The 26913-nt window shown below is 41.0% G+C and overlaps 2 protein-coding genes across 2 annotated transcripts in view; one reads left to right on the top strand and one right to left on the bottom strand.

Moving 5' to 3' along the window:
• Positions 1-26913, top strand: part of SHC4 (SHC adaptor protein 4) — a 115534-nt gene that overhangs the window by 67302 nt on the left and 21319 nt on the right. The window contains exons 5-9 of the mRNA XM_036263960.1: positions 9594-9647; positions 13528-13579; positions 21916-22039; positions 23687-23858; positions 26155-26215. Coding sequence (XP_036119853.1) covers positions 9594-9647; positions 13528-13579; positions 21916-22039; positions 23687-23858; positions 26155-26215 — 463 coding nt within the window. The remainder of the gene's footprint in view (positions 1-9593; positions 9648-13527; positions 13580-21915; positions 22040-23686; positions 23859-26154; positions 26216-26913) is intronic.
• On the bottom strand, positions 4358-5154 carry EID1 (EP300 interacting inhibitor of differentiation 1). The gene has a single exon (XM_036263973.1). The coding sequence runs from the start codon at positions 5084-5086 to the stop codon at positions 4508-4510; it is 579 nt and encodes a 192-aa protein (XP_036119866.1). The 5' UTR covers positions 5087-5154; the 3' UTR covers positions 4358-4507.

The following is a 26913-nucleotide window of genomic DNA, read 5'->3' as shown; positions in this document are numbered from 1 at the left end:
ATTCTTCTTTGAGAACTCTGTACTTAACAGGGGAAGCATATTACATAACATTATAGAATTGTCAGTAACACAGAGGTACAATTATATACATTTTTACTTCCATTTTTTACCAAAAAATTCACTTGCGGTTTTGAGGGCTGTTTTATTTTTAAAATTCAAAAGCAGAATAAAATACATTGATTACACAGTAGTATAAATAATCCTAGAGAAAATGCTAAATATGAAGCAGTCAAAATAGATTCCTGTCCAGTTGGGTCCTCATTGGTTATCCAAGAGAGGTGATGCCACTGGCATAATGACAGAAGAACATTTGGGGCTGTACTTGGACGATGCAATGTATCTGGGTGGAAGTAGAAACATTCAGTCTTTCAGATGCTTTATCTTCAGGACATTTGTAGATTTAAAACTTATTTTTAGTTTTCACCCACAAGTATGGTACCAGGGATATTTAATGCTTTTTAGTTATGAGATTTCATTGAATCTAGCAGCCCTTGAATTATCTCAGAGTTTTATAGGGAAGGACGAGTAGGCAGAGCTAGAGCCAATCTAGTGACAGCCTTATGTGCAGAATCTAATGAGCATCTGAAAAATGCCTGCCTTTTTCCACAGGGTGACTGAGAAATGGGGAATTTAGGAAGAATAGGGATGTGGTGTGTGTGGTAGGGGGTCTAGTTTATTCTCGGCATCTCATTCACCTCTACTACCTCCCTCCCCCAGGCCACTGCAATTAGAGGTGGTACTGCCACACATTCATCATCTTTCTGGCAGAACAGCAGGGACAGTGATGTGGATGGGTTCCACTACCAGTAGTTACAGCAATGAGGTAGCTTTGAGAGTGAGTCCCATCTTTCTGCACTGGTGGCATGGAATGGGGTTGTGTTCAGCTCACTTCTCGAATGGGGACCAAAGTCAAATAATTTAGAACTATTCTTCAGGCCTGGGGGAAATGGCTGGGGGGAGGGGGGCGGTGTATGAAAAGATGTGCCACACTCCACGTGCTTAAACTCAAGAAGCTTTGTACATTCCATCAAAGGGGCAACTTAAATGCTCCAGGGATGAAGGCAGCAGAGAAGTGACTTCATGGATGTAGCATGAGAAACGGATTTATTCATTATTCTCCGTTTAAAAAGCTACCCTTTGAAGTTCTAAGATAAATACAAAGATATATTAATGCCTCCCTCTCCCTTAACTTCTAAGATATACTTTGGACTGAAAACATAAACAGGTCCAAGTTTATAGATACATTCATAGATGACAGAGCTTTTATGGGTCAGATGGTTCACATTTATTTTCAGCCACTGAAAACTTTAAAAATATAACTATTCACTTCCAGAAAATATCTCAGAGGTAGGAAATAAAACTATATTAAACACATAATGCTTGCTGTTTTTAAAACTTACCATATTTTGGGATGGCAAAATACATTTTGGAAAAGCAAATACTAGGGTTTAATTTTTTTTTTTTGTGTGTGTGTGTGTGTGTGTGTATTCCTTGTTTTAAAAATTCAAGCAACAGACTTCCTTGACATACTTTAATATAGTATTTTAGGGCATTAAGCTAAAATGTCAATCTCAGTAGCTTCCATTCATACCATTTCTTTATTCATTTCTACATCTCCTACCACCAGCTCTAACAGCTACTGAAATTGAGAAGGGTAATAGAGATAAGGAGGGTAAAACAAGCAGAAAATAGAGACATCCTTTAGTCTCAAATATTGATGGAGGCCAGGCAGGTAATGCAGTGTTCAGATACAAGAAAATACAAAGGTACAAGTACAGTGATAAATGGTGAGTGCCACTTGGACTCCCTGTTAGGGAGACAACACCGGGGAACATGGCAAATAGTATACCTTCCCTATGTAAAGGTGAACTGAATGCGTTTTCCCATGTCACTGGAGGTCAAGAACTGCCAGATGTCCCACTTTGGGGAAAAAGAAAAAAGAAAAAAAAGAGAGAGTTTTACTGCTCTCTCAGTTATGAAGTGTTGGTCTTTAATTAATAAATTAAAATTAAAAGCATAAGCCAAACAAAACAGATGTGTGTCCTTAAGGCAGTCAATGTGGGATATCTACTTAAGCACATTTGTTAATATTATGAACAGATCCAGAAAATGCTCCCCAAATCACACTCATAAGCTTCTTTAAGTTCCTTTTCCCCACATCACAAAACCAGGATCAGAATTTCCCCAGAATCCTTTCATTAGTTCCTATTAAATGAAGACTGCTTTTTTTCCCCTAATCTCTGTTATCATTTGTCTTTATTTCCCATTAAATGAAGATATACATATATTTAATTATCCCTACTTCCAATTCAGGACCCCGAGGCAGAAATATTATTTTAGCTAGTTACAAAGCTAGTAAGAAGTGGAGCGTAGATTTGAATTAGGTAGGTTGGTTCCAGTCTGTGATAACGTTAATATATAATAGAAATACAAGTGATTATACACTCCTAATAGGAGTGTTGAAAATGTTACCGTTTTCTACCTTCAGTAAATTAGTAAGTATTAATTTCAGTGGTCTCTCAGTTCATTGCCTATTTTTAAGACCAAAAAACAATCACTAGGAGTCAGTTGCAGAATGCAGGTCTTTCTCTGAAAAATAAGCCTTCAAACCCAACAGGGAGTGGTTTCCTCCTCCCCAACTCTTGCTCCCCATTCAGTCCCAGACAAACAGAATTACACCTCCCAGTTTGTAGACCTGCTTTTTCTGAGCCTAATTCCTAACATCTTTATCTAGAGGTAAATGCAGCTGGTCACAGTTCATCATGTACTGGCATCTCCCCCCACCCCCCGAACTGTTGATTCATGCCACACAAACATTTATCCACAGACTCACTTAACTGCAGCTATAAGCTGTCTGAAAATGCGGTGAGGGAAGCCAGGTATGGGAGAAGCAGAATTGTGAAGTGTAAGTGTTACCTCCTGTCTAGTCTTTCCCCCATCTCTCTCTTCCTCCCCACCAAACTAGTGTTAGTGATTATGATTATCCCTGTCAGTCCCGTATTTTACAGAAAACAAACCCCCTAAGGCTCCAAGTTGTTGCATCTTTTACTGCCATAATGGAACGGGGACATCTGATACTTTTTTGTTGATCATAAGACCTCCCGATATACTGTTTTACTGGTCACAGCCTTCTGACATAATTACCATAGAACTTTAGAACCTGAATAAAATAACCACAGCAACATGTTGATTAATAGGGCAAGTTTCCCCAGGTTGGCAAATTCTCTTATAGGAATTGACTAAATTTAGTTTTCACAGATTAATTTGCAAATCATGTATTTGAAGCTGGAACTTTTCCTTATAGTGGTTAAATTTAAATCATCAGGTGGTTGCAATAATACAACAAAACAGAATACAATAAAGATAGTATATAAAGTTTGTATGCATACTAATTATTAGCCAAACAAAATACACAGAACAAGAAATTTTATTATCTCAAATGCTGGTGCATAACCAATAACAACAAGCTTAATTAGAGGAGGAGACAGGGAAACGTCAGAAATTTCTGGATAGGTTTAAAACCTTTAAAGGTTGACGTCGTAACTGTTCATAAGGTCTTTTTTCAATGTAGGGCCTTCCTTTTAATTGACATTTTCACTTAACAGTTCTTGAGTTATGAAGTTCAACCTGTCTTTTCCCTGTAAAGTTAAATGAAAACTAGAGAAAGTAAAACAGAAAATTTCTCTATGATATAAAGGTATTAGAAATAGTTTGTTTTCTTTGTACTTTCACATACATTTTAATGTCTGAATCTGAAAATTTACTAAAGATCTCTTCATTTTTTACTTTAAAAAATGATTAAGATAATGAATTTTCTTGAATTACAGATCACAGTAGCTTTAAAAATGATCAAGATACATGTACAAATAAAATTTCAGATGCCCTTGCAAACATGTTAAGATATAGTACACATGATACATACTTCTTTTTGGGTTTGCTTATACTTCTGAGATACTAATAATATTCAATTTATCACACTAAAAACTTAGCCTTTGATAACTATAGCTCAGAGAGATCACACAGTGGAAACTTAAAAGTTTTCTCAATAGGCTTTCTGTCCAAATAACTCTGAGACATCTGGTGTCCTAAGTTGGCTATATTACTTTTTCTCATGTAATCAGTTATCAGTGGACTCTTCTATTGGCAGTTTATCTTGGTCCCAATTTATTCTTGCAAAACCATTCCTTACAGTGACTATGCAAGTAAATCTCCCCGATGCAAAGAAAATAATCTGGATCAGCCACAAAGTCAAGCCATAGGTGTTTCAGGATAAACAGATTTCAACAGTCCTAAGATCCTTTTTCTTTAACTGTGTTTTCCTTTTTCACAACTGTGCAGTCACTACCCTATTCTATTCTGCAAAACAAACAAACAAAAAAAAGTTGTTTTTTTTTTTTTTGAAGATCAAGTTTCTCATTGGCACGGAACTATTTGGAATAAACCCAAGAGCCAGTGGAATGTTGGGTCTCTCCTCAAGTAGTTTCCTCCTTTTTTTAACAGCATTTAACTACTCTCTATCAATAATTTCATCACAGCCGAGTTCTTCGGTCAGACGATTGACAACCATAAGTGAAAAAAGCTCTTCGATAAAAGCCAGCTGGTCAAACGGGGTCTTCTCGTAGTGCATCTGAAAACCGCCATCCAGGGCTGCTTCTCTTGCTCTGGATGTTCTCAGAAACATCTTGTTGGCTTCTTCAAGGGCCGCTGACACCCTGTAGCCTGCGCCGCTCAGAGGCTCCTCTTCAGGATAGTCATAGTCGTCCTCCCAGTCATCGAATTCCTCGCCCTCGTCCTCGCTCTCGAAGTCAGGGCCCGCGATCTGGCCTGGCTGCTCCTCGGGGCTGGGCCGGCTAGCAAGGCCTCGGCCCCCCTCTGGCTCCGCCATGGGCTGGGCCCCCTCCTCCTCCATTGGGCCTTCCTCCTCGAGCCGTGGCGGGGCCCGGCTGCGGGAGTGCTTCGGGGATGGCTCCCGGTTCCCGCTGCCTACCTCCATCTGCGGAAGGTCACTCTCGCCCGGCATCACATCCATCTGCAGGTCATTGCTCTCTTCATACAGCTCGGACAGCTCATGCATTTCCGACATCATACCAACAGCTCAACCTCCTGCCAGGCCTTTTCAGCAAGATCGCAACTGCGCGGCCGTGTGGTGGTGCGCGTGCGCCGACGGCGTGCGCGACCCTCTGCGTAAGCGTGACCCCCAGACACGCCTCCGCCCGGAGCGCTGCCGGGCGAGCGCAGGCTGTTCGCGGGAAGGAGCCCTCGGGCGTGGTGGTGTGTGTTTCGCTTGATCAGATTCGTGTCTTAAGACTGCACGCATGAGCACTACTTTGTCTCCGTATTAACCGTTGTCCTGCTTTTGATGCTGAACTTGGGGAGATACGTGGCCGCCGTAACAACGCATCCTCCTCCGCCAGCTCCCGCCTCCGACGGCGACCGGTGCGCACCTGCATCTGGGTTTGAACTACCTCTTCCGTCTGCGCCAATGACTTCCAAATCCCCGCTCCATCCAGTCTCCTCAACCACGAAGCAGCCTGCTGAGAACGGATCCATTGTCCCCCTTCACCTGCCCTCACTAGGAAAAGTAAAATTCACCAATGAGCATATTATCCGTGGTCTTGTATAAAAGTTGTAGTGAGAATACACTCGGTCCCATTTTTGCAAGAAGTAACTTTACACTATTATCAATTTACTGTGTATTCTTTAAATCCCTTTTCTTTGCATTTACATGGTCCTTGTGGGAAAAAATCTTACTTCTTTAAAACGTCTCACATGCCCTGACCAGTTTGGCTCCCGTTAGAGCGTCGGCCTGCAGACCAGAGAGGCCCAGGTTTGTTCCCGCTGAGGACAGGGTACCTCGGTTGCAGTTTGTCCCCGGCCCAGTTGGGGTCGTGTGGGTGGCAGCCACTCACGTGTCTCTCTCACTTCGAAGTTTCTCTCTCTCTTCCTCCCTCCCTCCCTGCTCTATCTGAAGATAAATGCAAAAAAAAAAAAAAAAAAAAATGTCCTCAGGTGAGGATAAAAAAAAAAAAGTAAAACGTCTCACATATCTGGCTTCAACTTACAAAACAAACCCCTCAGCAATGTTTTGAAGATTTAGGTTTGTTAGTGTTGTAGATAAATATCTAGATGGATAGATAGATATAGTCACCCCCCCCCCCCCGCCCCAGCATTTTATTTGTATAGCTGTACTATTGTTGACTGAACTATGCAAAAATAATTTTTGATTTTGACACTATAAACTGGTTAAATGAACGTCCACGCGTACCAAGTACTGGAAGTGGAAAGGTGAAATCATAGGGTATGCATACTTTAGTTTTAGTAAATACTGTCAAATTGCTTTCCAAAGTTGTTACACAAATTTAAGCTCTAGCCAGTAGTGTTTAAGAAGAGCCACACCTTTGCCACACGTGATTTTGTTGAACTTGACAGTTTTATCAATTTAATCTGTCTTGTTTTATTTTGGATAGTCTTGATTTCTTGGAGATTGATTATTTCTCTCTCTCTCTCTCTCTCTCTCTCTCTTTTTTGGTACGCCCCCCTAGCGGGAACTGAACCTGGGACTCTCTGGTCCACAGGCCGATGCTCCAACCGCTGAGCCAAACCAGCTCTCTTTTTAAAAAATATTTTTTTTCTTTATTTATTTTTAGAGAGAGGAAGGGAGAGGGAAAGAGAGATAGAAACACCCATGAGAGAGAACATCGATTGGCTGCCTCCTGCATGCCCCCCACTAGGGGTTTGGCCTACAACCTGTGCCCTGACCACCAGTGACCTCTTGGTGCATGGGTGGATGCTCAACCACTGAGCCACATCGGCTGGGCGGAGATTGATTATTTTTCAATGTTTACTGAACATTTGTATTACTATTGAAAGTTAACTGGTCTTACTTTGGGTTTATCTCTTTTTCTCGTTGATATGTAAGAATTCCTTATAACTCTGTATATGAATACTTTTGTTTTACATGTTGCAAATATATTCTCTCTTCCTTTTGTGTCCTGTTTTAGGGGTCTTAGACAACAGTTTTAAAATGAGATTTTATATAATTTAAGGGTGGTTTTTAAAAATGTCTTTTCTGTCTATTATGATAGGTTTTTCCTATCTCAGTGATCACAGGCATAATCTTTTATCTGTCCTCTGATGTATTTGTAGATATTTTATGAATCAAGCATTTATTTATATAGATAGTATGAGGACAGGATTTGTTTATATATTTTTTCCATATATATAGCTAATTCAGCCAACCCAGCTAATTTAATCACTTATCCTTTTGTCTGTTTGGTACCACATTTATCATAAACTAAAAGTCTATGAATATGTGTCTGTTTTTAGACTTTGTATTTTAATGAAATCTATAGTTTTATAATATGCCTTGCTGATAAGAAAAATCTAGTCTCTTTGTTTTTTAAAAATTTTCTTTTGCTTTTTTTTTGCACATTTAGTCTTACATGTGAATTTTAGAAGCAGCATTGGTGGAATTTTTATTGGAATTTCAAGGAAATTACAGATTAATTTGGGGAAGAATTGACATCTTTACAATATTATCTTCTAATCCATAATGGTGATATATATATATCTTTTTACTTATTCAGGTAGTATTTATACCCTTCAATGAAGTTTTCCAAAAAAGCTCTACATGGTTCTTTTTAGGTTTATATGTAGGTACTTTTGTAAAATATACTTCCTCCAACCCCAAGCACAGATATATAGGAATGACATTGATCTTTGTATATTGATTTTGTTTTTAGCAATCATTTTAACTGAAATGTAAACATAGAAAACATAAGTATAGAAAAGTACACACATTAATTTTCACAAAATGAACATACTTGTGTAACTACTACCCAGATAAAGAAATACCACTTCATCCCAGAAAAACCACTTGCTCTCTTTTCCTTTGCCTCAGAAGTAACCCCTATCATGGCTTCAAACAGAAAAAAATAATTTTGGCTGTTTTGGAACTTTATATAAATGAAACCATTCATCCTCTATTTTTTGTATCTGGCTTTTTTTGCCCAAGAAACATGTTGCTATGTAGTTAGTTAATCGCTTGAATATCACAATAGTCATCCTTGGGATTGTTTCCAGTTATGGGCTATTATGATAATGGCAGTAATGATCTCTGTAGCATACCTTTTGGTGCACATATTTACACACTTCTGTTGTATAAACATTTAGGAGTAGACTTGCTTGGTCACTTTATATAAGCTACTTTAGTATATTCTGTTACACACTACTGAAGGCAGGATTAGTTAATACGTGCACAGCTGGTATTTTAATGAACCTTCAAGGCAGTATGACAAATACATCTCTGCAAATGGGTCATTTACACTGTGGGGATTACAAACAAGTGATCCTAGAATCTCAAGTAAAAGAGACAGTCTTCTTGGCCAAGTAATGCAGTTCACTGGAATAATCTTACTCCGTACTGGAAATCTTAACATTAGTTCCTTAGGATACTCTTGGTGGTGAATGACTGAAGCCCAATTAAAACTAATTTATATAAAAATAAATTGATTAGAAAAAAGGGTAAAAGGGGACGGGAATTGTATTGGTTGAAATGATGAAACAAATGTTACCACTAGATTTTTTCTACTTTTATTTATTTTTATTTTTATTGGATTTATTGGTTTGACATTGGTTAATAAAGTTATATAGGTTTTAGGTGTACAATTCTATAATACATTATATGTATATTGTATTGTGTGTTCACCACCCCAAGTCAAGTCTCCTTCCATCACCATTTATCCCCATTTTACCCTCTTCTACATTCCCCACCTCTTTCTGGTAATCACCATACTGTTGTCTGTTTGTGAGGGATTTCTTTTTTTTTTTTGGCTTAATCCCTTCATCTTTTTCACCCATCCTTCCTACCCCCTCTCCTCTAACAGCTGTCAGTTTTGTACTTTTTTCTACTTTCAGTTCTCAGCTGATTTTCTCTAATAGCAAAGCTTTATTTTTCCAGTAGGGTTGTCTCACATGTCAGCAAAAGATGGCTCAGAGAAGCTTTGGGCTTACATGGTCCTTAATGGCAGAGAGAGAGAAAGAGAGAGATGTGTCCTCTCCTGTTGTCCATATCCGTTTCTCCCCAAAGACACTGATTGACTCTGCTGTATTCACATGTTCTCCGATTGGTTAGGCCTGGATCATGTGTCCACCTGCAAGGAGAAGGACAGTGAGATGGGGATGTCAAACCCACCTGAATCTCATGGTCTAAGTGAGTTTATTATAGAGTGTGGATGGAGACCCACCAATGTAGCTCACTGGTTGAGTGTGGACCCACGCACCAAGAGGTCGCTGGTTCAATTCCCAGTTAAGGCACTTGCCCAGGTTGTGGGCCCGATCCCCAGTGGGGGGCATGCAGGAGGCGGCCAATCGATGTTTTCTCTCATCGATGTTTCTATCTCTCATTCCTTTCTTCTATCTCTAAAATCAATAAAGAAAAGAAAAGAAAAAAAGAGTGTGAGTGGAGTGGTTTTCAAATGGATGCTGTTCAGGCAAAACCAAAACAAATGTATGTCCATCACTGTTAGATTGTATGTAACTAGGAGTAATTAATTTATAGCATCATACATGTTTAATTTGTTTATGTTTTCTAGATTATTGCAAATCACCACATGCAGTCTATTTCATTTGCCTCTGGAGGGGATCCCGTAAGTATGGATTCTTAAGAGTTCTTTTCATATAAGAGTTAAAACAACTTCCATGTAAAGCATATTTGCCACTGCATGTCCTTTCCAAGTATCTTATTAGAATTTGTGCACAGCTACTTGTAGCAGGTAATCAAAAATTTGTTTTTGACAAAATATATCCTGTCATTGATTTTTGAAGTATTTGGATTCATAAGTGAGCTAATAATACTCCACTGTGTTATTAGCCACGGAGCTCTAGTCTGAGAAGCTTCTTGCAGATAACGTCAAAGTCATGAGAAACAAGTATGTCGCACGTGTGTTGCCAGTCCTTTCTCAGAACTCTTCTCCACGTACAGTTCCAGGCAGATGCTGCCACTCAGTTGGATCTGGCACGTGAAGGGAAGGCTGTCCACCAGACATGGCAGCTAAGTGTGATCTAGACTGAGCAGCCAGGTTTGTAGAAACTTACGGTGATAACGCTCAGGTTGGGAGAAAGAACTGCAGTTTCTCTCTACCAAGAGGCCACAAGGCCTCTGTTTAAACTGAGGGAGTAGAAGCAGGACTTTGCTCCTGTGTGACATTGTGACATTTTTCTACCTGCAAACATATTAAAGGCTAGAGGAGGGCAGGGTGTGACTTTCACAGTGACTGAACATCAGTAACGCCAAGGAAGCATGGGGAACATATAAAGACCTATCCTTCCCGACAGTAGGTTACCTTCTTTTCTCCATTATTGTTAAAGAGTATAGCTTTCAGAAATGAGGCAATAAAATCTACTTTCACAGTTGATTTTTTTTCTCTTCACCACATTTAGTTCCTCTCTTCCAATTGAGGAATAAAATTTAGGGTCATAAATGATAGGACACATAACCAAGAAGCCCAAGAGAGGTATGGAATGGTCGTAAACACCAAATCTGGCAGCTGGTGTCACCACAGAGTTTTGACTGATTTTAATCTAAAGGCTAAATATTTAAAGGAAACATAAGTCTATCTTAAAAGAAAATAAACTCCTGAAGTTTCTCTGCTTGTTCATCGCTTCCTTTACTGTCATCTAATGTGTTGAATGAAGAAAGTTCCTCTGCTTGGGTGTTGGCATAACTTTTCTGTGTGTAAAATACACAGTTATGCTATTTAAACCAGCCCATTCTTGAAATCATTTCAATAATTACTTGTTTTCTCGCTGGATACCGGCGACTCAAAGTATGTAAGCGTGTCAAACCTAGACAGCTTGCCTTCGGAACTGCCTGAAGCACATGGAATCAAAGCAACTTTTACAGGATTTTAAATCACTTTCTGTTTTCTTTTATCAATGGATACTTCCTTACCTTTCAGCTTTGGGTATAGTTATTTTCAAATAAATAGTTTAGTTCCATGGTGTCACCATTTTAAAGTAAATCAAATGTTAAGAGCTCCACCTTTTCCCCAAGAGATTTCACAAATGGCTAATTGTGGTTTCACTAGCAGACAGGGGACATGCAAAGTGCCCGCCCACTCAGCAGCTGCGGTGGGCACCCAGCGCTGACTCTGAAGTCCCATCTGTCCGGCCTGGCAGTCTGGCCTCAGGCGACACCAAGGGATGTGTTTGGGAGCAGAGAGAGTTGACTGAATCCAGGCTGAAAAGGGCAGCCCCATTTTCTCTTTCTTACCCATTATAGTCTGGTCATCCATGAAGGAATTCCAATACTTTTTTTCAGATACTTGAAGTAGTGAGTTCTAGAAGTGTAGTGTGAAAATTAATTGTTGCTGGTTGCCTTACATTTCCCCTTTTGAGTTTCAGGAGTTGCTGTCATTTTTAGGATTGGGATGCAAATCCTTTTATTTACCATAAGCATTTATCGTAAGCATGCGCTGTATGATGCTTATCATCGTTCTGCAGACTCCTAGTTATTTTTAGAGTGTCTTCATGGGCCTTTAGTTCTGTAGTTCTTTCAACCCACCAAAGCATTGCCGTTTCCAAAAACAAACAGTAAAGAATTTGTAGCCACTGTGGGAAGGTTTTAATCTACTGAATTTCATGGGACTTCTGTGCTCCCTGTAGCTGGGGCAACAGCCTGCTGATTTGAAATGAAAACTGGAGCCACCAGGAACACTGGCATTAGAGGCCTACCAGTGAGGTTTTACCCTCAGGTTAGGGAAGTAGGAGGGTGGAATGCCAGGCTCTGGAGTCAAGTAGATATGACCTGTTCCTCCTCCCTGAGCTGCAGGGTCCTCCTCTGTAAAATGGGAAGGACCACCCTTGTCTCACACTGTCATGAGAATTGAGTGAAATGATGCATGTAAACTGCCAGGGACAGAGTGATAGGAGATAACTGTGGGCAATGTTGCTAACACATGTCACTGAGGTAGTTTACAACTTCACAGCTAACGGGGTGCAAGGGGTAGGAAGCCAAGTTTCCATGGCCTGATGCAGTGCCCTACTTTCTACCATATTTTCTCCAAAGTTTAGAAAACACTGGGTATTCTTACTCTGTGACCTTTCCCTATCCTCACCTTTACTCTCTTCTCTCAAAAACAGTTCACTTGTCTTCTGTCAGCCTTGAAGACAGTTCTTGGTAATGCTTCTGTAGCTACATATACTTTCCCCATTTCAAAATGCATGAACGAAAATGAGCAGATTACATATATTTTCTCATAGTTTCCCCTGCTATTTGTGCTTTACTTTTAACATTCTTCAAATTCTCCCAGATATTTACAGTTATAAAATTTTAGAACTATAAGACTGTTGGGCACTCTTTTGAAGATGAGGAAACTGAGGTCCCACGACCTCTTTCCCATCATCTAATATACCAGACAACACTGTCAGCATCATACCACCTCTTTAACTTTAAAAATAGCAGCCAAGCCCCTAGCAGTTGGCTTTCCTTTTAAATTAACATAAAACAAAGCCTAGAGAGATGAACTTACGTATTTACAAGATAGTTCAAACCTTTCTTTTTCTGCATAACAGACATATACTTAGGTGTGCGTTATTTTTTAAAATAACCCAAGACAAGTTACGCTGATCCTAAGATCCGCTTCCTGCATGATTCATTGTGGGTTATTAAATGATTGTCCTTGAGGGTATTACAAACACGGGCTTTTATTTCCTGCCAGCTGATTGCATCTTCCCCCGAGAGAGTCATACTTCTAATCTTCAAATGGCACTGTGTCTTTTTTTCCTGAGAACTGAGATAACGAAAAGCATCTTTAATTATTCAAATCTTATCATTCATCAGCTTGCCGTTTTCAATAAAAATCAGCATTACCAAGTAGCTTTTTGTTTGTGAGTTTTTACAAAGTCAGCAACACATCTCTCTCTCTCTTTTAACTCCTTAAGTTTTAATGGGTTCTCTTTTTCAAAAATGATTTTTTCCTTCACTGTCTTGATTAAATAAATGCCCATATTTCTGCTGTATTGCTCCTTCAGTCAATGTGTACTGTACACAAGCAAGCTAACAACCACAGAACCCAAAGCATTTCGACTCATTTTCCGATGTACACAGTGTCTGTTTTGATAACTGGGAAATTGTGGCACCACATCCTAGTTTGTAATACCTTCGTGATTGCATAACCCCTGGTATTTCAACTTTCAACACTGGAATCATAGTCCCCAACCATTTTTTTAAAGAATATATGTTCTAACATATTTTCTACCTGTATTCTCTTTTATTCTTAGTGACACACTCTGCCTCTAAATTTTTAGTCTTCAGATTCTCTCCCCAAGGGGCAGCGAATGTAGACCCCACAAGTACTAAATTATACAAGGGTGTATTTATGTTCCCTCCTAAGAGGCTTTCCTTTGCTCTTTAAAAGAAACATTAATATTTAAGTCCTTCCCTCAGTAGCTTGTCCTAAATGTACTCTTATCTTCCAACAGTGCAATCCGTTCATTTTAAATGCAACTGTTTTCCCTTTTTTATAGGATACCACAGACTATGTTGCCTACGTAGCTAAAGATCCAGTTAATCAACGAGGTATGGAAAGCAATTTCTGAGTTTTCTTAAGAACTTTAAAATGTACTAAACTGTTATTTTCAGTATACAGAGTGATGAGGATCACTAGAGTGCTATATTGGGTTCTAGAAATATTATGTAAATTTGAGTTGGAAATAAATAGCAGAGAAAAGTAGAAACAAATATATAGGTGGGATTTAAATCCCAGTCATTTGAGAGACCCATAAACCAAAAGTGTTATCTGTTTTTTTTTTTTAAGTAAAAAGAAAAGCTATTTTGGCTGTCAGAGAAAGGGCTGGACATCTTCAATGGACAAATGAATAATAGATAAGACCCAGACTTGTGAGGTTATTGGTCTGCGTTGGCCTCAATGTGTGTGTGTGTGTGTGGAGCCTATGCACTTGCTATTCAAGAGCTTGGCGTGTCACTTTGAGTATTTTGGCTTCTCATCTGTTGGATTTCCATTTAAATGTCTCTTCTTCAGAGACACCTTTGGCTGTGAGCACCTCCTCTCTCCAGTTAGCATATTCCACTCTGCTGCATCATTAACACTTTATTTCTCTTTTTATTAACATTTCTGCCACATTTTTATTATTTTATTTACTCACTTATTGATGTGTTTAATGTCTGTATTTTTTACTAAAGGCTCCACAAAGGCAAGAACTGTTTATCGTTTTCATTATTTTTCCCCCTAAGCACTCACCACAACGCTTAGCACATGGGGGTACCCAATCACTGTTTTGTCGAATGGCTGAGTGAATGGAAGAGTGAGTTGATTGGATTTCTCATCTCAGGATCCAGCCCAAGAAACTCATCTCCTAGCGGCACTTTGGTTCAAGGGCCTGAAGTTCCTTAGGTCCTAGGACTTCTCTAGACAGACATGGTTCATACTGCTTCTGACACGGGATCTTTCAGACTCCTTTTAGGGATGGTGTTAGGATGCTTCTCCTCCTTAACAAGAACCTGTTAGTTAGGCAGCATCCTCTGCCATTCCAGGGATAGAGTTTGTCCCAAGACATTTATTAAGACGTATGGAGTGGAATTTGGAAATTCAAAGAGCTGTAAGACACAGAGGTGGAAATGTATATGGCTTGCTGGGAGCAGATGATAGAACATAGTAGAATGAAGATTGTGTATGGAGAACAAAGGTCTAGCCGGCATCTAGAGAGCATAGAGGAGAGAGCTAATAAGTAGGGACTTAATCCTTTGGGCAAAAGAGTGGAGATGCTATTTACAGAGCAGAGTTTCAGGAAGGTTGATTTGGCAGCTGGATGCAGTAGTGGGTTCAGAGAGAAACCCTAAGGCAGGGAGAGCCAACAGCAGGAAGCTGCTGTGATGATCAGAAATGAAATTGTGAGGCCCAGCTGCTGGCACAGAACCTGGCACATAGTAGATGCTCAGTAAATGCTTGCCCAAAGAACATGGCCCCGATAAGACGAAGAGGAAGGAACAGGTGGCAAATGCTGTGCAATACTTCACTGAAATGGACTCACTCTTAATGGTACAATGAAGAACAGATAATGGTCAAAGAGTGGGTAGGAGAGACAGGAACCGGGGAAGGGGAGACGGGGGAGTAGGAATGGAACACAACAAAGGGTCCTGGAAAGGAGCAGCATCTTTCCATTAAGCCTGCCTTCCCTGAGGAATAACAGCACGCTATTTTTAGGAAGGCCTCTGAACAGCAAAGTCTTTTATCTTAAGCTGAAAAGGACAGGGTGAAAGGAAGAACAAATCAGGAAATCTAGATGTGTCGTAACTTTTCCATCAGTCACTGAATATCTCTGGGCATGTCATTGCTCTTCCATAAGTGGTGGTGAGAAATTAAAAGATTAATGCTGTCTCCTGAGGGGAATGGCCCAAGAGGATCTACATGCTTGCAAATATCCCTTTTGATTTTTTAATGAAATGAGAGAGGCAGAGAAAATGATGTTGTAGCCCATCCGCTTGGAAAGCTCCTAGGTTGGAGTTTGAGGAATTTGTCAGAGCTGAGCTGCTCAAATAGGATTCACAGGGACCCTGGCAAGGGGGTTCTGAAAAGGCACTTATGAGAACTGTTGATGGAGTTCATGGGTGGGATTTGAAGACAGAAAAAGTCCAACTAGGTGTCAGTTTTTCCTTTCTTCAGCCTCAGAACAATATAGTAAATAAGAAAGATGCTGGGACAGACTGGGTAGGAATCCTAATACTTCCATCATCCCTCCATATGACCTTAGTCAAGTTGTTTCGCATCCCTGAACCTCAGTTTCTGTAAGTGGGAATGATAACATCTGCTTGCTGGTGCTGTGGGGAGGGGTAGCTGACACGATACACAGAAAGCATCGTTTTCCTTTCTCCCTCATCTCATCGTTCTTCTTAGGGAAACAGGCAATCTAGTAGATAGATGACTTTAAAACGTAGGGTAATTTTTTTGGATTGAAAGGTGGTACCTCTCCAACACTTAGTGCTCCTTTTCCTGTCCCCTTGTCCCTTCTCTTGTTTATAGAAACTTTTGAAAGTAACTCCTCTGTTCTCTACATACCCCTGCTTGCACACCCCTCTAGGGTTAAATCCTTCCCCCTTACCTGAGCCTCTGGGCTTGCATTTCTGCCCAGAGGTACTGACACAGCTTTCAAGTCCACAATTATTAATTACATACTAATATACAAGAACCTGAGCCAATAATCGTGCAACCCCCAGACCCAATAAAACAAACAAAAAACAATTCCTGGCCATCATGGGCTCATTATTTAGTGAGGGAGAGAAACATAACCTGTAGGAGTGCCTGGAACATAGAGGTGCTGTCAGAATTTGTGGGAGAAATGAACAGGGCCATGTAACGAGAGCCTTAGTGCGCATGTATGTGTGTGTGTGTGTGTGTGTAAAGGTGGGGTGGCAGAGAAGGGAAGGGGGAGAAGTAGGGGAGCCGTGGCTGAACAGATAGGCCAGAAACAGATTGTGGAGGGTTTTGAATGCTGGGCCAAAGGTCATTTGGAACTATTGCAGATTCTGAGCTTTATAAAAATTATTCTGGCTTTTATCATTCTATTGCCATTGTAAAATGATCATTTTTCTGGCGTTTGTATCTATAAGAGTGATCTTGGGCAGAAAAGCAGTCTGGAATTGTAGAGTCCAGTTCAGAGGGCATCTCATTAGTTCTAAACTGCCTTGAGGGAGGAAGGGACCTTTTGGACAGTTTTGTAAACTAATATAACTTGGAAACTGTTTAGATAATGAGGGTTGATGAAGAAACAGAAATCAGATATTCCTACAGATTTAATGAGAAACTGCAGTGCAAATATCTCAATTCCAGGCTTATAGTAAGTATGCAATGAATGGTAGCCATTATCATTGTCCTGTGTGATTTGGAGTGGTGTTGCCATTAAAGGAATGGGGATTTTTACAAATGGGAAAAAGACAAAAACTCCATAGAAAGATAGGGCCAAAAAAAAAAAAAGCTACCATTTATTGCATGCTCTCATATGCCAGGAGTATTTTGTCTGCATTGTCTCATTTCATCCTCAAAGCAACCCTAGAGGGTAGGTATTAATATTATTCCTTTTCACAAATGCAAATGCTGGAGTTGAGAAAAATAAGGTAGGTTTCCTGAGCTCACCCAGCCAGTCAGCACCGGGACTGACACCAGACCCTGAGCACACGTCTGCTAGAGAACATGACAGGGCTCCAGGACGCATGTAAGAAATGTGACAAGTTTACCCTCACTAGCCGTCGAAGATGCACATTATAACTAGATATCATATTTCATCTTCAATTTCCAAACACTGATAAAAGGTAAAATGTGGTTTACTTCTGAACACCTCTAGTAGGAGTGTAGATCCAGGTGTTTTGGAGAGCAATGAGACAGTTTGCATCAGAACTTTCAAAAAGTAAATACCCAGACCGGTGTGGTTCAGTGTTTGAGCAGTTAGAGCGTCAGCCCCCGGACCAAAAAATTGTGGGTTCAATTCCGGTCAAGGGAATGTACCTCAGTTATGACCCTGGTGGGGGTTGTGTGGGAGGCAACCAATTGATGTGTCTGTCTAACATCGATGTTTCTCTCTCTCTCTTTCCCCCCTCCCCCTCCTACTCTATCTGAAGATGGAAAAATATCCTCTGGTGAGGATTTAAAAAAATAAAAATAAAAAAGTAAATACTTTTGAACTAGCAGTTTCACTTCTAAGGAGATAATTAAGGCATGCACAAAGATAAAGCAGTAAAGATCATTGTCATATATTATTTATGTAATGAGAAAAATAAAATTAATTCAATATTCATGAATAGCAAAGTATTTAAATGCATCCATAGACTGTACTACCTCTCCTTTTTTTTTTTTTTTTTTTTTATCCTCACCCGAGGATAGTTTTCCATTTTTTGTACAGATAGAGCGGGAGGGAGAGAGAAGAAGGGAGAGAGAGAGAGAGAAACATCGATGTGAAGGGACACATCGAGTGGCTGCCACCCGCACGACCAACCAGGGCCAGGGACAAACTGCAACCGAAGTACGTGCCCTTAGCGGGAACCGAACCCGGGTCTCTCCGGACCGCAGGCCGACGCTCTAACCGCTGAGCCAAACTGGCCAGGGCGACTGTACTACCTCTATAGCAATTAAAGCTAGTGCTATAGCCCAGACTGGTTTGGCTCAGTGGTTAGAGCATCAGCCCATAGACTAAAAGGTCTCAGGTTCAATTCCAGTCAAGGGTACGTACCTGGGTTGCAAGTTTGATTCCCAGCCCCGGTGGTTGTCATGTGGGAAGCAACTAATCGAAGTGATTTTTTTTTTTCTCTCTCTCCCTTCCTCCCTTTCTTCCACTCTCTCTAAAAATCAATGGAAAAATATCCTCAGGTGAGGATTAAAAAGAAAAAAGCTAGTGCTATAGAAGAGGAAATAATGACATGGGAAAATATTCACAATATCATTAAGTGCAAAAAGCAGATTATGAGACAATGTGTATAGTATGATCCTAGGTAATATTTTGGAAGAGATATACATAGAAAAAAAATTGGAAAGGCACATACCAAAATGTTAGCTGTAGTTATTTCTGAATAGTGAGACTTTATGTAATTTTAATTTCTTCTTGGTGTCTTTTTATCTAAAACTGCTACAATGGTATTTATTATATTTATAAAAGTGTTCTAAATTCTTGAATAAATGCAAAAGATAGTGAAAACAGAAAGAATATGTTTGAAAATGACCTAGTGAGTTTGGTTCACCCGGGAGAAAATGCTCAGTGGACAGGAGAAGCCTGGGGGTGAGAGGGTGACGGTGGTGGGCAGAGGCAGGCAGAGACCGCGATTGGAGAGAGGCAGAATGACTGAGGCCAGGACTCTGTGGTGAGGGTTGGTAAAACCACAGTTCTTAGCCGTAAGGGCGAGTGAGGTCACCAGAGGAGGAACCCAGGAAGAAGAGGGCTGAGTGTGCAGGGAGCAGAGGAGTAGTCAGGGGAGGGGAGAAAACCAGGGGATGAGTAGCACCTAAGAAGGAGGAAGAGTACATTTCCCTGGGGGCAGACACTCTGGAATATCTCACACTGAAAAGAAGCATAAGGGGAATGAAGGTGGAATATGCCATTCAGTCCAGCAATTAACAGGCCATTGGTCACCTCAGAAGCACACTGTCCGTGGACTGGTAAGGGCAGGAGGCAGACCTCAGGGATGAGCACATGGCTGACAGGAAGTGGAGCCGGGCAGAGGAGACCAGGCCTCATGCTAATAGTGTGAATGTCCCCACTGTCTCCTGTTTGCTGGACTCATGGTTAGCATTAGTGCATTCAAGTCAGGGCAGTTGCCACTTTTTTCCATCTTGGCTACGACCCTTTAGTGAGCTCCTCATTTTATAAAAGGCCTTTTCTGTAGGAAAGGTAAGTTCCAGTAAGAATGTTTTGAGTTTACTTAGTGACTAATACAGCCTGCTCCTGTAATTGCCCCAAATGAGGAAATCTCTTTACCTCTTACTCCAAATGTGTAGCTGTCCAGGAGGTTTAAATATTTTCTCTGAATCTGGTCTGTTAGGAGGCCCCGGTTTACCTGGACTACCTGGATATAGGAAGGCCATGGTTCTGAGTTTCTGAAGGAAGTTAAATAAAAACGAAAGGCTGTAAAGCCAATTTAGATTAACCCATTTATTTAGATTTATGTTTATGGTTATAGAATTTATGCACTACTGCCCTGCTCACGTTAAGTATGGACTGACAGCTGGCTTGCTTCTTCAGGCTGTTTCCTCCTGAGGGGTGGTGGACTCCATGCTTCGATCCCACAGCACCATCTGGTGGTTAACATAAAAAGCTGCATTTTTCAATTTCTTGTTTTCTAGTAACAAAAACAAAACACTGAAACAAAACAAAAAAACCTTGTCTATTCAAAACAAATATATAACAGTAGAGAAAAGTCTGTCATCCTCTAAGAATAGTCTCATTTTTCATGACTATCTCATTAGGAAACCAAATGCAAAAGACAGAAGAATATGAATCTAAGCTTCTTTTAAATTTTACTTACCATAGCACCCGATGCCCAAGGGTAGAACTGTGGGTCTCTCTGGCTACCAGTGGAATGGAAAGAACCCAGGTCTGCATCTGATTCCAGACACGAGAGCAAAGCTCAGGCCTCCATGCAAGGTTATCATCTTACTGGAAAGTCAAATTCTGGGAATTGGGGCTTTTCATATGCTTGTCTTTCTTCCTTCTCATTAGCTAAAGATTGGGCAATTCTTGGCCAAACTAGCTGTTTATCTGAGCTTTTGGAGGTGTGTCCAACCCTGGGAAATGGGCATATTTGTACGTGATGTAAAACCTGTTCCCATTCTGACCCGTGACCAACTTCAAAAAGAACCAAGATCATATTCACAGAGCAGCGTGTGAGTAGCAGCAATAACACTGTCAAAACGTGTGTGTTCCCTGGCAGCCTTTCTGTCCAGTGGTGTTGCTTTCACGGAGACAGGCAGTACTGTTTAATCTTCTCAGAAAAGGAATATGGCAGTAGCAAGGTTATCCCAAGTAAAGCAGAACATTTTGTTGGTAGCATCAGCCCAGTAACAGGACCAAAACCTCAAAGTATCAGAATCAGAAATGTATCTAATCTGATCCCCCATCATGCACCTAATCCTCTCCTATTCTCAGGGAATAGCTGACAGCTTTTACATATTCTTGCATACATTTCACCACTGTCAAGCTTTTCCTCATCCCTCAATTGTTCAGGCTATACAAACCAATGCATATTTTAAAACATTTCTCACTGGACATTGCCTCTATCTTTAAAAAAAATTTTTTTTTCTTTATTGATTTTAGAGAGAGAGGAAGGGAGAGGGAGAGAGAGATAGAAACATTGATGAGAGAGAACTTCAATTGGCCACTTCCTGCATGCCCCCACTGGGGATCGGGCCCACAACCTGGGCATGTGCCCTGACTGGGAATTGAACCAACAACCTCTTGGTGCATGGGTTGACACTCAACCACTGAGCCATAGCATCTGGGCCATTGCCTCCATCTTGAAGTCATCCTTAGGACTCTTTCTAAGCCATCTTTATGAAACCTCAAATTCAATGCAATCTTCATATTGCAAGGTCCTGAGCATGACACCAACTTCTAACTGAAGCAAGAATGATATTCCTGATGGTCGGGAGAGTGATTTCTAGCCCCTGAACATAAGCTCCTGTTTTTACATGCAGCTGCAGGTTTGCTCATTTGTGGTACTCTGTCAGCTGCCTGCTTCACAACTGACTTCTCTAATATGCTTGTGAAAACTAGCCCTTCTCAGTAACTGCTTCTCAGAGAAAGTGTCTACTGAAAATTGTAGCATCTTCTAGTAATATCTTCACAAAATCTTGATTTTGATGCTTACTGGAAATAGTTCTTTCGCAGGGTTTCAGAGACGGGAATTACCATGTCATCACTGCCAGCAATGACAGGGCGAAGGAATGGCTAGAGGAGGGGGTGTTCTAAAGCCTCTCTCTTTGTTAGAAGTTCATAGTGCTTCCTGAGAGTTTGGGAAAGTTAGCTTTCTTCAGTCTTCTGTAGCAAGGACAAGACTGAAAACCTCATCTTCCCTGCAGATTGCTGTCCTGAATTTCCTGTATTGAAATCTAGAACTAACACTGAACTGCAGTATTAGTCAAACTTGTCCTACTTTTATGAAAATGTGAGCCCAAAATACCTGCCTTGAGACCCAAATGTGTATTTTGAGATATTTAGATATAAAACATGAGTGTTTCTTCTGTTTGGTGCATATGAAATATGAGATATTGGTATGCCATTTCAGAACTGAAGAGAGCTTGTAAACCCACACCCTTTTATTCAATTTCCAGTTCACATTCTGGAAGTATTTTGACTTTATCTAATCTTCTCTTACCAAAAATTTGTTGTAATTTTTTTGTGTGTGTCCTTTTGCAGCCTGTCACATACTGGAATGCCGCAACGGAATGGCCCAAGATGTCATAAACACCATAGGGCAGGCTTTTGAGCTCCGGTTTAAACAATATTTGCAAAATCCTTCCTTGGGTGCTGCCTGTGAAAGGTCAGCCGTGAGTTCTGTAGTAACTTGACTTACTATATTTTGTTGAATTTTAAAATGATTATAGCATTTTAAAATTGACTACTGAAATTAGTAAATTTTTCTTACTTTTTCTTATAAATGGGCACAGTTCCAGTACAAACTAATAGTAACATTTTCTATTTGTCTTCTATTTATATTTGTCCAGATATTTCCTCATGGTTTGTAACAAAACTAAAGGAGACACCAAAAGTGAGATGTGATCAGCCATGTTTCTCTGATGTTATACAAGGAGAGCTATGAATTACTTAAGAGCATCATAAAATAATAAACATCAACAAATTTCTTAGATTTGTTTCAACCCCCAAAGCCCTTGCATATCAGTAAAAAAAAAAAAAAAATCAAGAGTGAAGAACAAAATAAGTCAAATGTCTGTTGCAGGAATTCCTGTTAGCTGGTTGGTTTGCAATGTAAACAGATGCGCTCCAGCTAAGCAGTGGCAGGGGTGACATACACCGTGACCCAGGGACCCGGTTGTTCTGTCTAAGGCACAGAAAGGCTGCAACGAAAGCCCGATGCTTTAGGCCGGTGGAATGCAATGAGCCCCTGGCTCGCAGAATTCACACCTGAGAAGCGGAACTCTTAGGCACTTTTAAATGTATTTCTCCCCCTGATTTGTCATTTGGTGTATCAACAAACATTGGGTTTGGAGCTTGCCCTTTAAGAGGCGGTTGAGAGTAGTGAAGGAGAGGTGGTTACCAGAAGGCCTGAATGTTGAATTTCTCCCAGCATAGCACTTACATCTTGGGGCTGTCATTTTGTTGACATGTAACGAACCCAACAAAACTGTGCATGTTGTCAATGGAATTGGTTCTATCCAAAAGGACTTGATTTATTTTTTCATAAGAAACTTTTACTAATTCCAACTTGGAAGAAAGGTACCTTTGTTTTCTTGCCCTGTTTCAATTTTAACAACAATGCATGTTTATATATATCTGCCCTCTTGCCACATATGGTTCTAATATTTCTTTGTGAGTTCCATCTACTCCTCCAGACTTGTGCAGACAAGGTAGCTGGCCACAGCTTTTTACTTTTTTTCTTTTTGGTTTAATAAACTGGGCCAGGCCCTCTGCCCAATATATACATTTTCTTGAGCAAAGTATTTATGAAATGGTAAAAAGTAGGCTGGAGGTACCCAGAAGATTTTGTATATATTTTTTTCTTTTTTTGGTACGTGCCCCTAGCGGGAACTGAACCTGGGACTCTCTGGTCCACAGGTCGATGCTCCAGCCGCTGAGCCAAACTGGCCAGGGCAAGACTGTGTATTTTTATATCCTATTGATGAAAATGTCTTACATTCAGGGAGTTCATATTTATGTGTATATATTTTCTTAATTACTGGGGGAGGGGGGGCGCAGGGGAGACAAAAGCATCACCCTTGGCATTTTGGTTGGCTTACCCCACTTTAATGGTTCCCAGAAATCTAAACAACTCCAACTCAGCCATCTGGTTGCTTCCATCCAGATGTTTGACATCGTGTAAGCACATCTGTAAACTTATACCATTAATGCAAAGTTTTTCAGGATGATTTGCATGGTTCTGATCCCTCTGCATCCCCTACAGCATTTGAATTCCCGCCCAGCCTCTTGGGGATTCTTTTTTCCCTTACAGTGAGGAGGTGCATATTGATGGCCATGCTGAAGAGAATGAAGATCATGAGTATTACAATGAAATACCAGGAAAGCAGCCACCTGTGGGTGGTGTTTCAGATGTGCGGGTCAAAGTTCAAGCCGCAGAACAAATGGCTTACTGCCCCATACGGTGTGAAAAGTTGTGCTATTTGGTATGTCATATTTTATTATTATTGGGACTAGCAGTGCAATTCTGTCCTTATCACTAGAGAGTTGAATTTGAGGATTTCCAATTGCTACTTTAGAGAAAGTATCATCTTCCTCAGTACAGAGCCAGGGAGTGAATCGCTGATGGAGTAGATAATTTTTACTCCCAATTCCCCAACGGCAGCCTCAGCTGCTGATCTCACATCTCACTTCGCTGGGAACCCTAGGGCAGCCCAACACGTTGTCCTCAGCTTCACCTTTTCCCGCCTCCAAGTCTTCCTGCGTTCTCTGCTGCTCTTCCTTAGTTACTGTCTCCACAGCTAGTCTTCCCCTGAGCTCCGATCCCACCCCTTCCTGCCGTCTCTGTGCTCTTGTTCTGCCCACCAAACTGTCTCAGTCTTTTTTTTTTTTCTATTCGTCACCTGAGGATATTTTTTTACTAATCATCAGATAGAGTGGGAGGGAGGGGGAGAGAGAGAAACAGACAGAAACATCAACATGATAGAGCCGCATCAACTGGTTGCCTCCCGCATGACCCGGCCAGGTATGTGGCTGAGGTATGTGGCCCTGACAGGAATCCAACCCGCAATTCATTGTCCATGGGCCTACGCTCTCACCGCTGAGCCAAACCGGACAGGGCTCTGTCTCAATCTTTATTCTCTCTCCGTCTACCGGTCTTTCCCTTTTGCCTGCACACAAACTTGGTCTCCTCCAACCCAACTAATAATGTCCCACCTCCTCATCTTTCTTTCACCCACAATCTTCTGGAAACAAACTGTCTTCACCTCTGTGTTCACATCTATACTACACTTCTAAGATCTGAACTCCACTGGACAACTTGATAGAAATTACTTTTACAGTGGTCACCAATGTTTTTGTTTTTTTTGGTTACCAATGGTTTAATTGCTAAATCTATCTCCTTCTTCAACATTCTGAATTTGTCTCTAGCATTTGATACCTGTTGGCTGTCTCATCTTTTTTTTATACCTCTTCTGTTAGCTTCTGAAACACCTTCATTGTGTGATACTGATCCTGCATCTCTAGTTGCTGTTTTTCTTTCTTTTGTCATGTTTTTCCATTTTTGTTATAAATATTTTCAAACATACAGAAAAGTTGAAAGAATTATATGGTAAATACTCATATACTCACCATCTAGATCCTACAATTAACATTTTACTGTATTTGCTCTGTCATCCTATGAAACATCCCTAACCCATCCCTCCATCTTATTTTTGATGCATTTCAAAGTAAGTTGCATCATTTTTTTTTTCTATCTTGTATTCTTGCATCCCTTCTCCTGGAAACCCAAGCCCCTACCTTACCACCATGAAGGCATTCTCCAGTACACTGCCCTTGGTGCTGATTTCTCCTGTGGCCTGACACCTATGTGTACACTCCCCCAGCTCTGTTTCCAGCCATTACCTCCCTCTCCAGCTATTGCATCACAAGCATTGCATTGCTTGTTTATATCAAGATTGAACTGAGCATTTTCTCCTGGACTCCAAACCAGATTCCTCTACTGACTGACACATGTTAAAGATTGGCATTGCTACTTTTCCAATAATCTACAGTCTTTTGTTTTTCTCATATGAGCCACATATCAACTCAGTCTTTGAGACCTAGGATTCTTTCATGAAAATATCTTTTGAATATACCCAACCTTTTTCACTCTATTGCATCTTTTTAAATTCTGGTCCTCACTTGCCCAGATGATTCTGAAAGCCCCTTTCTTGTCTCTGCTTTCCTTCCTCCAAACGCTCCTGCAAGACACTGCCTAATTAATCTTCTCAAAGCATAGTCACCCCTTCTCAAAGGCATCAGTGGATCCCATTCCATTACTGAAGACAGCATGAGGTTTTTAAGTGTGAAAGTGAGCCTGGCACAAACCTCAGCAGAGCAGAGCTGCGGTCTGCCGCTTCACGGTTAGATAGAGTTTGCTAACTGGGCAGCGTTTACACACGTGTCCTGGAAATCACCCTTTCACCAAGCTGAGACTTGGATTGAGTCCTGGAATGTGACCTCCCAAGCAGAAGCAGTAGCTCTCAGGATATGGGCCTCGATGACCCTCACCCCAGTCTCTGCAGCTCCAAAACGATGTACTGTTGAAAGGAGTCTACACTCCCACCCCAAACCTGTTTCCTTGGGGTTTTTTTTGTTTTGTTTTTTACCCATCGGACACTTCATGTATCAGAAAGTGAAGTGTCTGCTGTGTTCTGCTGGGGTATTATTCGTGTTTCGTGTATTGTTGGAAGTTCAGGAACGTGTGCTGAGTTTGTAAATGTGTCTCGGTTTGTTGTGCAGCCCGGAAGCTCCGCGTGCAGCAGTGTGTACGAGAACTGTCTGGAGCAGAGCAGGGCAGTAGGTAGGTCAGCAGCCCTTCCCCGCCTGCCACTCTCCTCACTCCTCTGAGGTCCTGCGGTCACGTGTGGACCTTGCTTTAAACACTGCATGGGAAAGGCAGGTGCATGCAACTAAGCGCGTGCACCGAAGCTGCAGGCTCCCCGCGTTCTGGGGGGTCCACGTGTGGGCCCTTGGAAGTCTCGTGCTCTCCCCCTACCTCTACCGTCCTGCCTCATGGGGTCTTTCACCGCTTTGACATCCCGAAAGCTCTTGCGAGAAAGGTGCTTTCTCTGCTCCAGACTCCTGGGACTCCCACTTCAAAGGGGATCAGACAGTAGGCTAATGTGAAAATAGATGCTTGTCAAATCCATTAGGATTAAGATAAAACTTTTATTTGTGCTTGGCAAAGGGAACAAAAATAAATCTGAAATGTGAGAGTCTGGATTATGCCCACCTCCCCACCGCCCCCAAGACTTGCCATGGCAGTAAATGGCTTATTACTGCTTGTGATAATTGACACTGGGCACGGCTTTTCCACAACACAGGTGTAGGGAATCAACTGTCAGATTGGAAACAGCCTCATAAAAAAAGGCATACTGCCAGGAGTCTTTTCATTCTTATAAATCGTTGAAAGTATTTATTTATTTATTTATTTGGGAAGGCAAGTCTTGCAGCTTTCCAGGGGGAGGTAACTGGACGGTGTAAACAATGCAGAGGAGG

This window comes from Molossus molossus, unplaced genomic scaffold (assembly GCF_014108415.1).
Source record: "Molossus molossus isolate mMolMol1 unplaced genomic scaffold, mMolMol1.p scaffold_m16_p_1, whole genome shotgun sequence".
Classification (NCBI taxonomy): domain Eukaryota; kingdom Metazoa; phylum Chordata; class Mammalia; order Chiroptera; family Molossidae; genus Molossus; species Molossus molossus.
The sequence above is the reverse complement of the archived record's forward strand: the minus strand, read 5'-3'. Positions and strand labels throughout refer to the sequence as shown.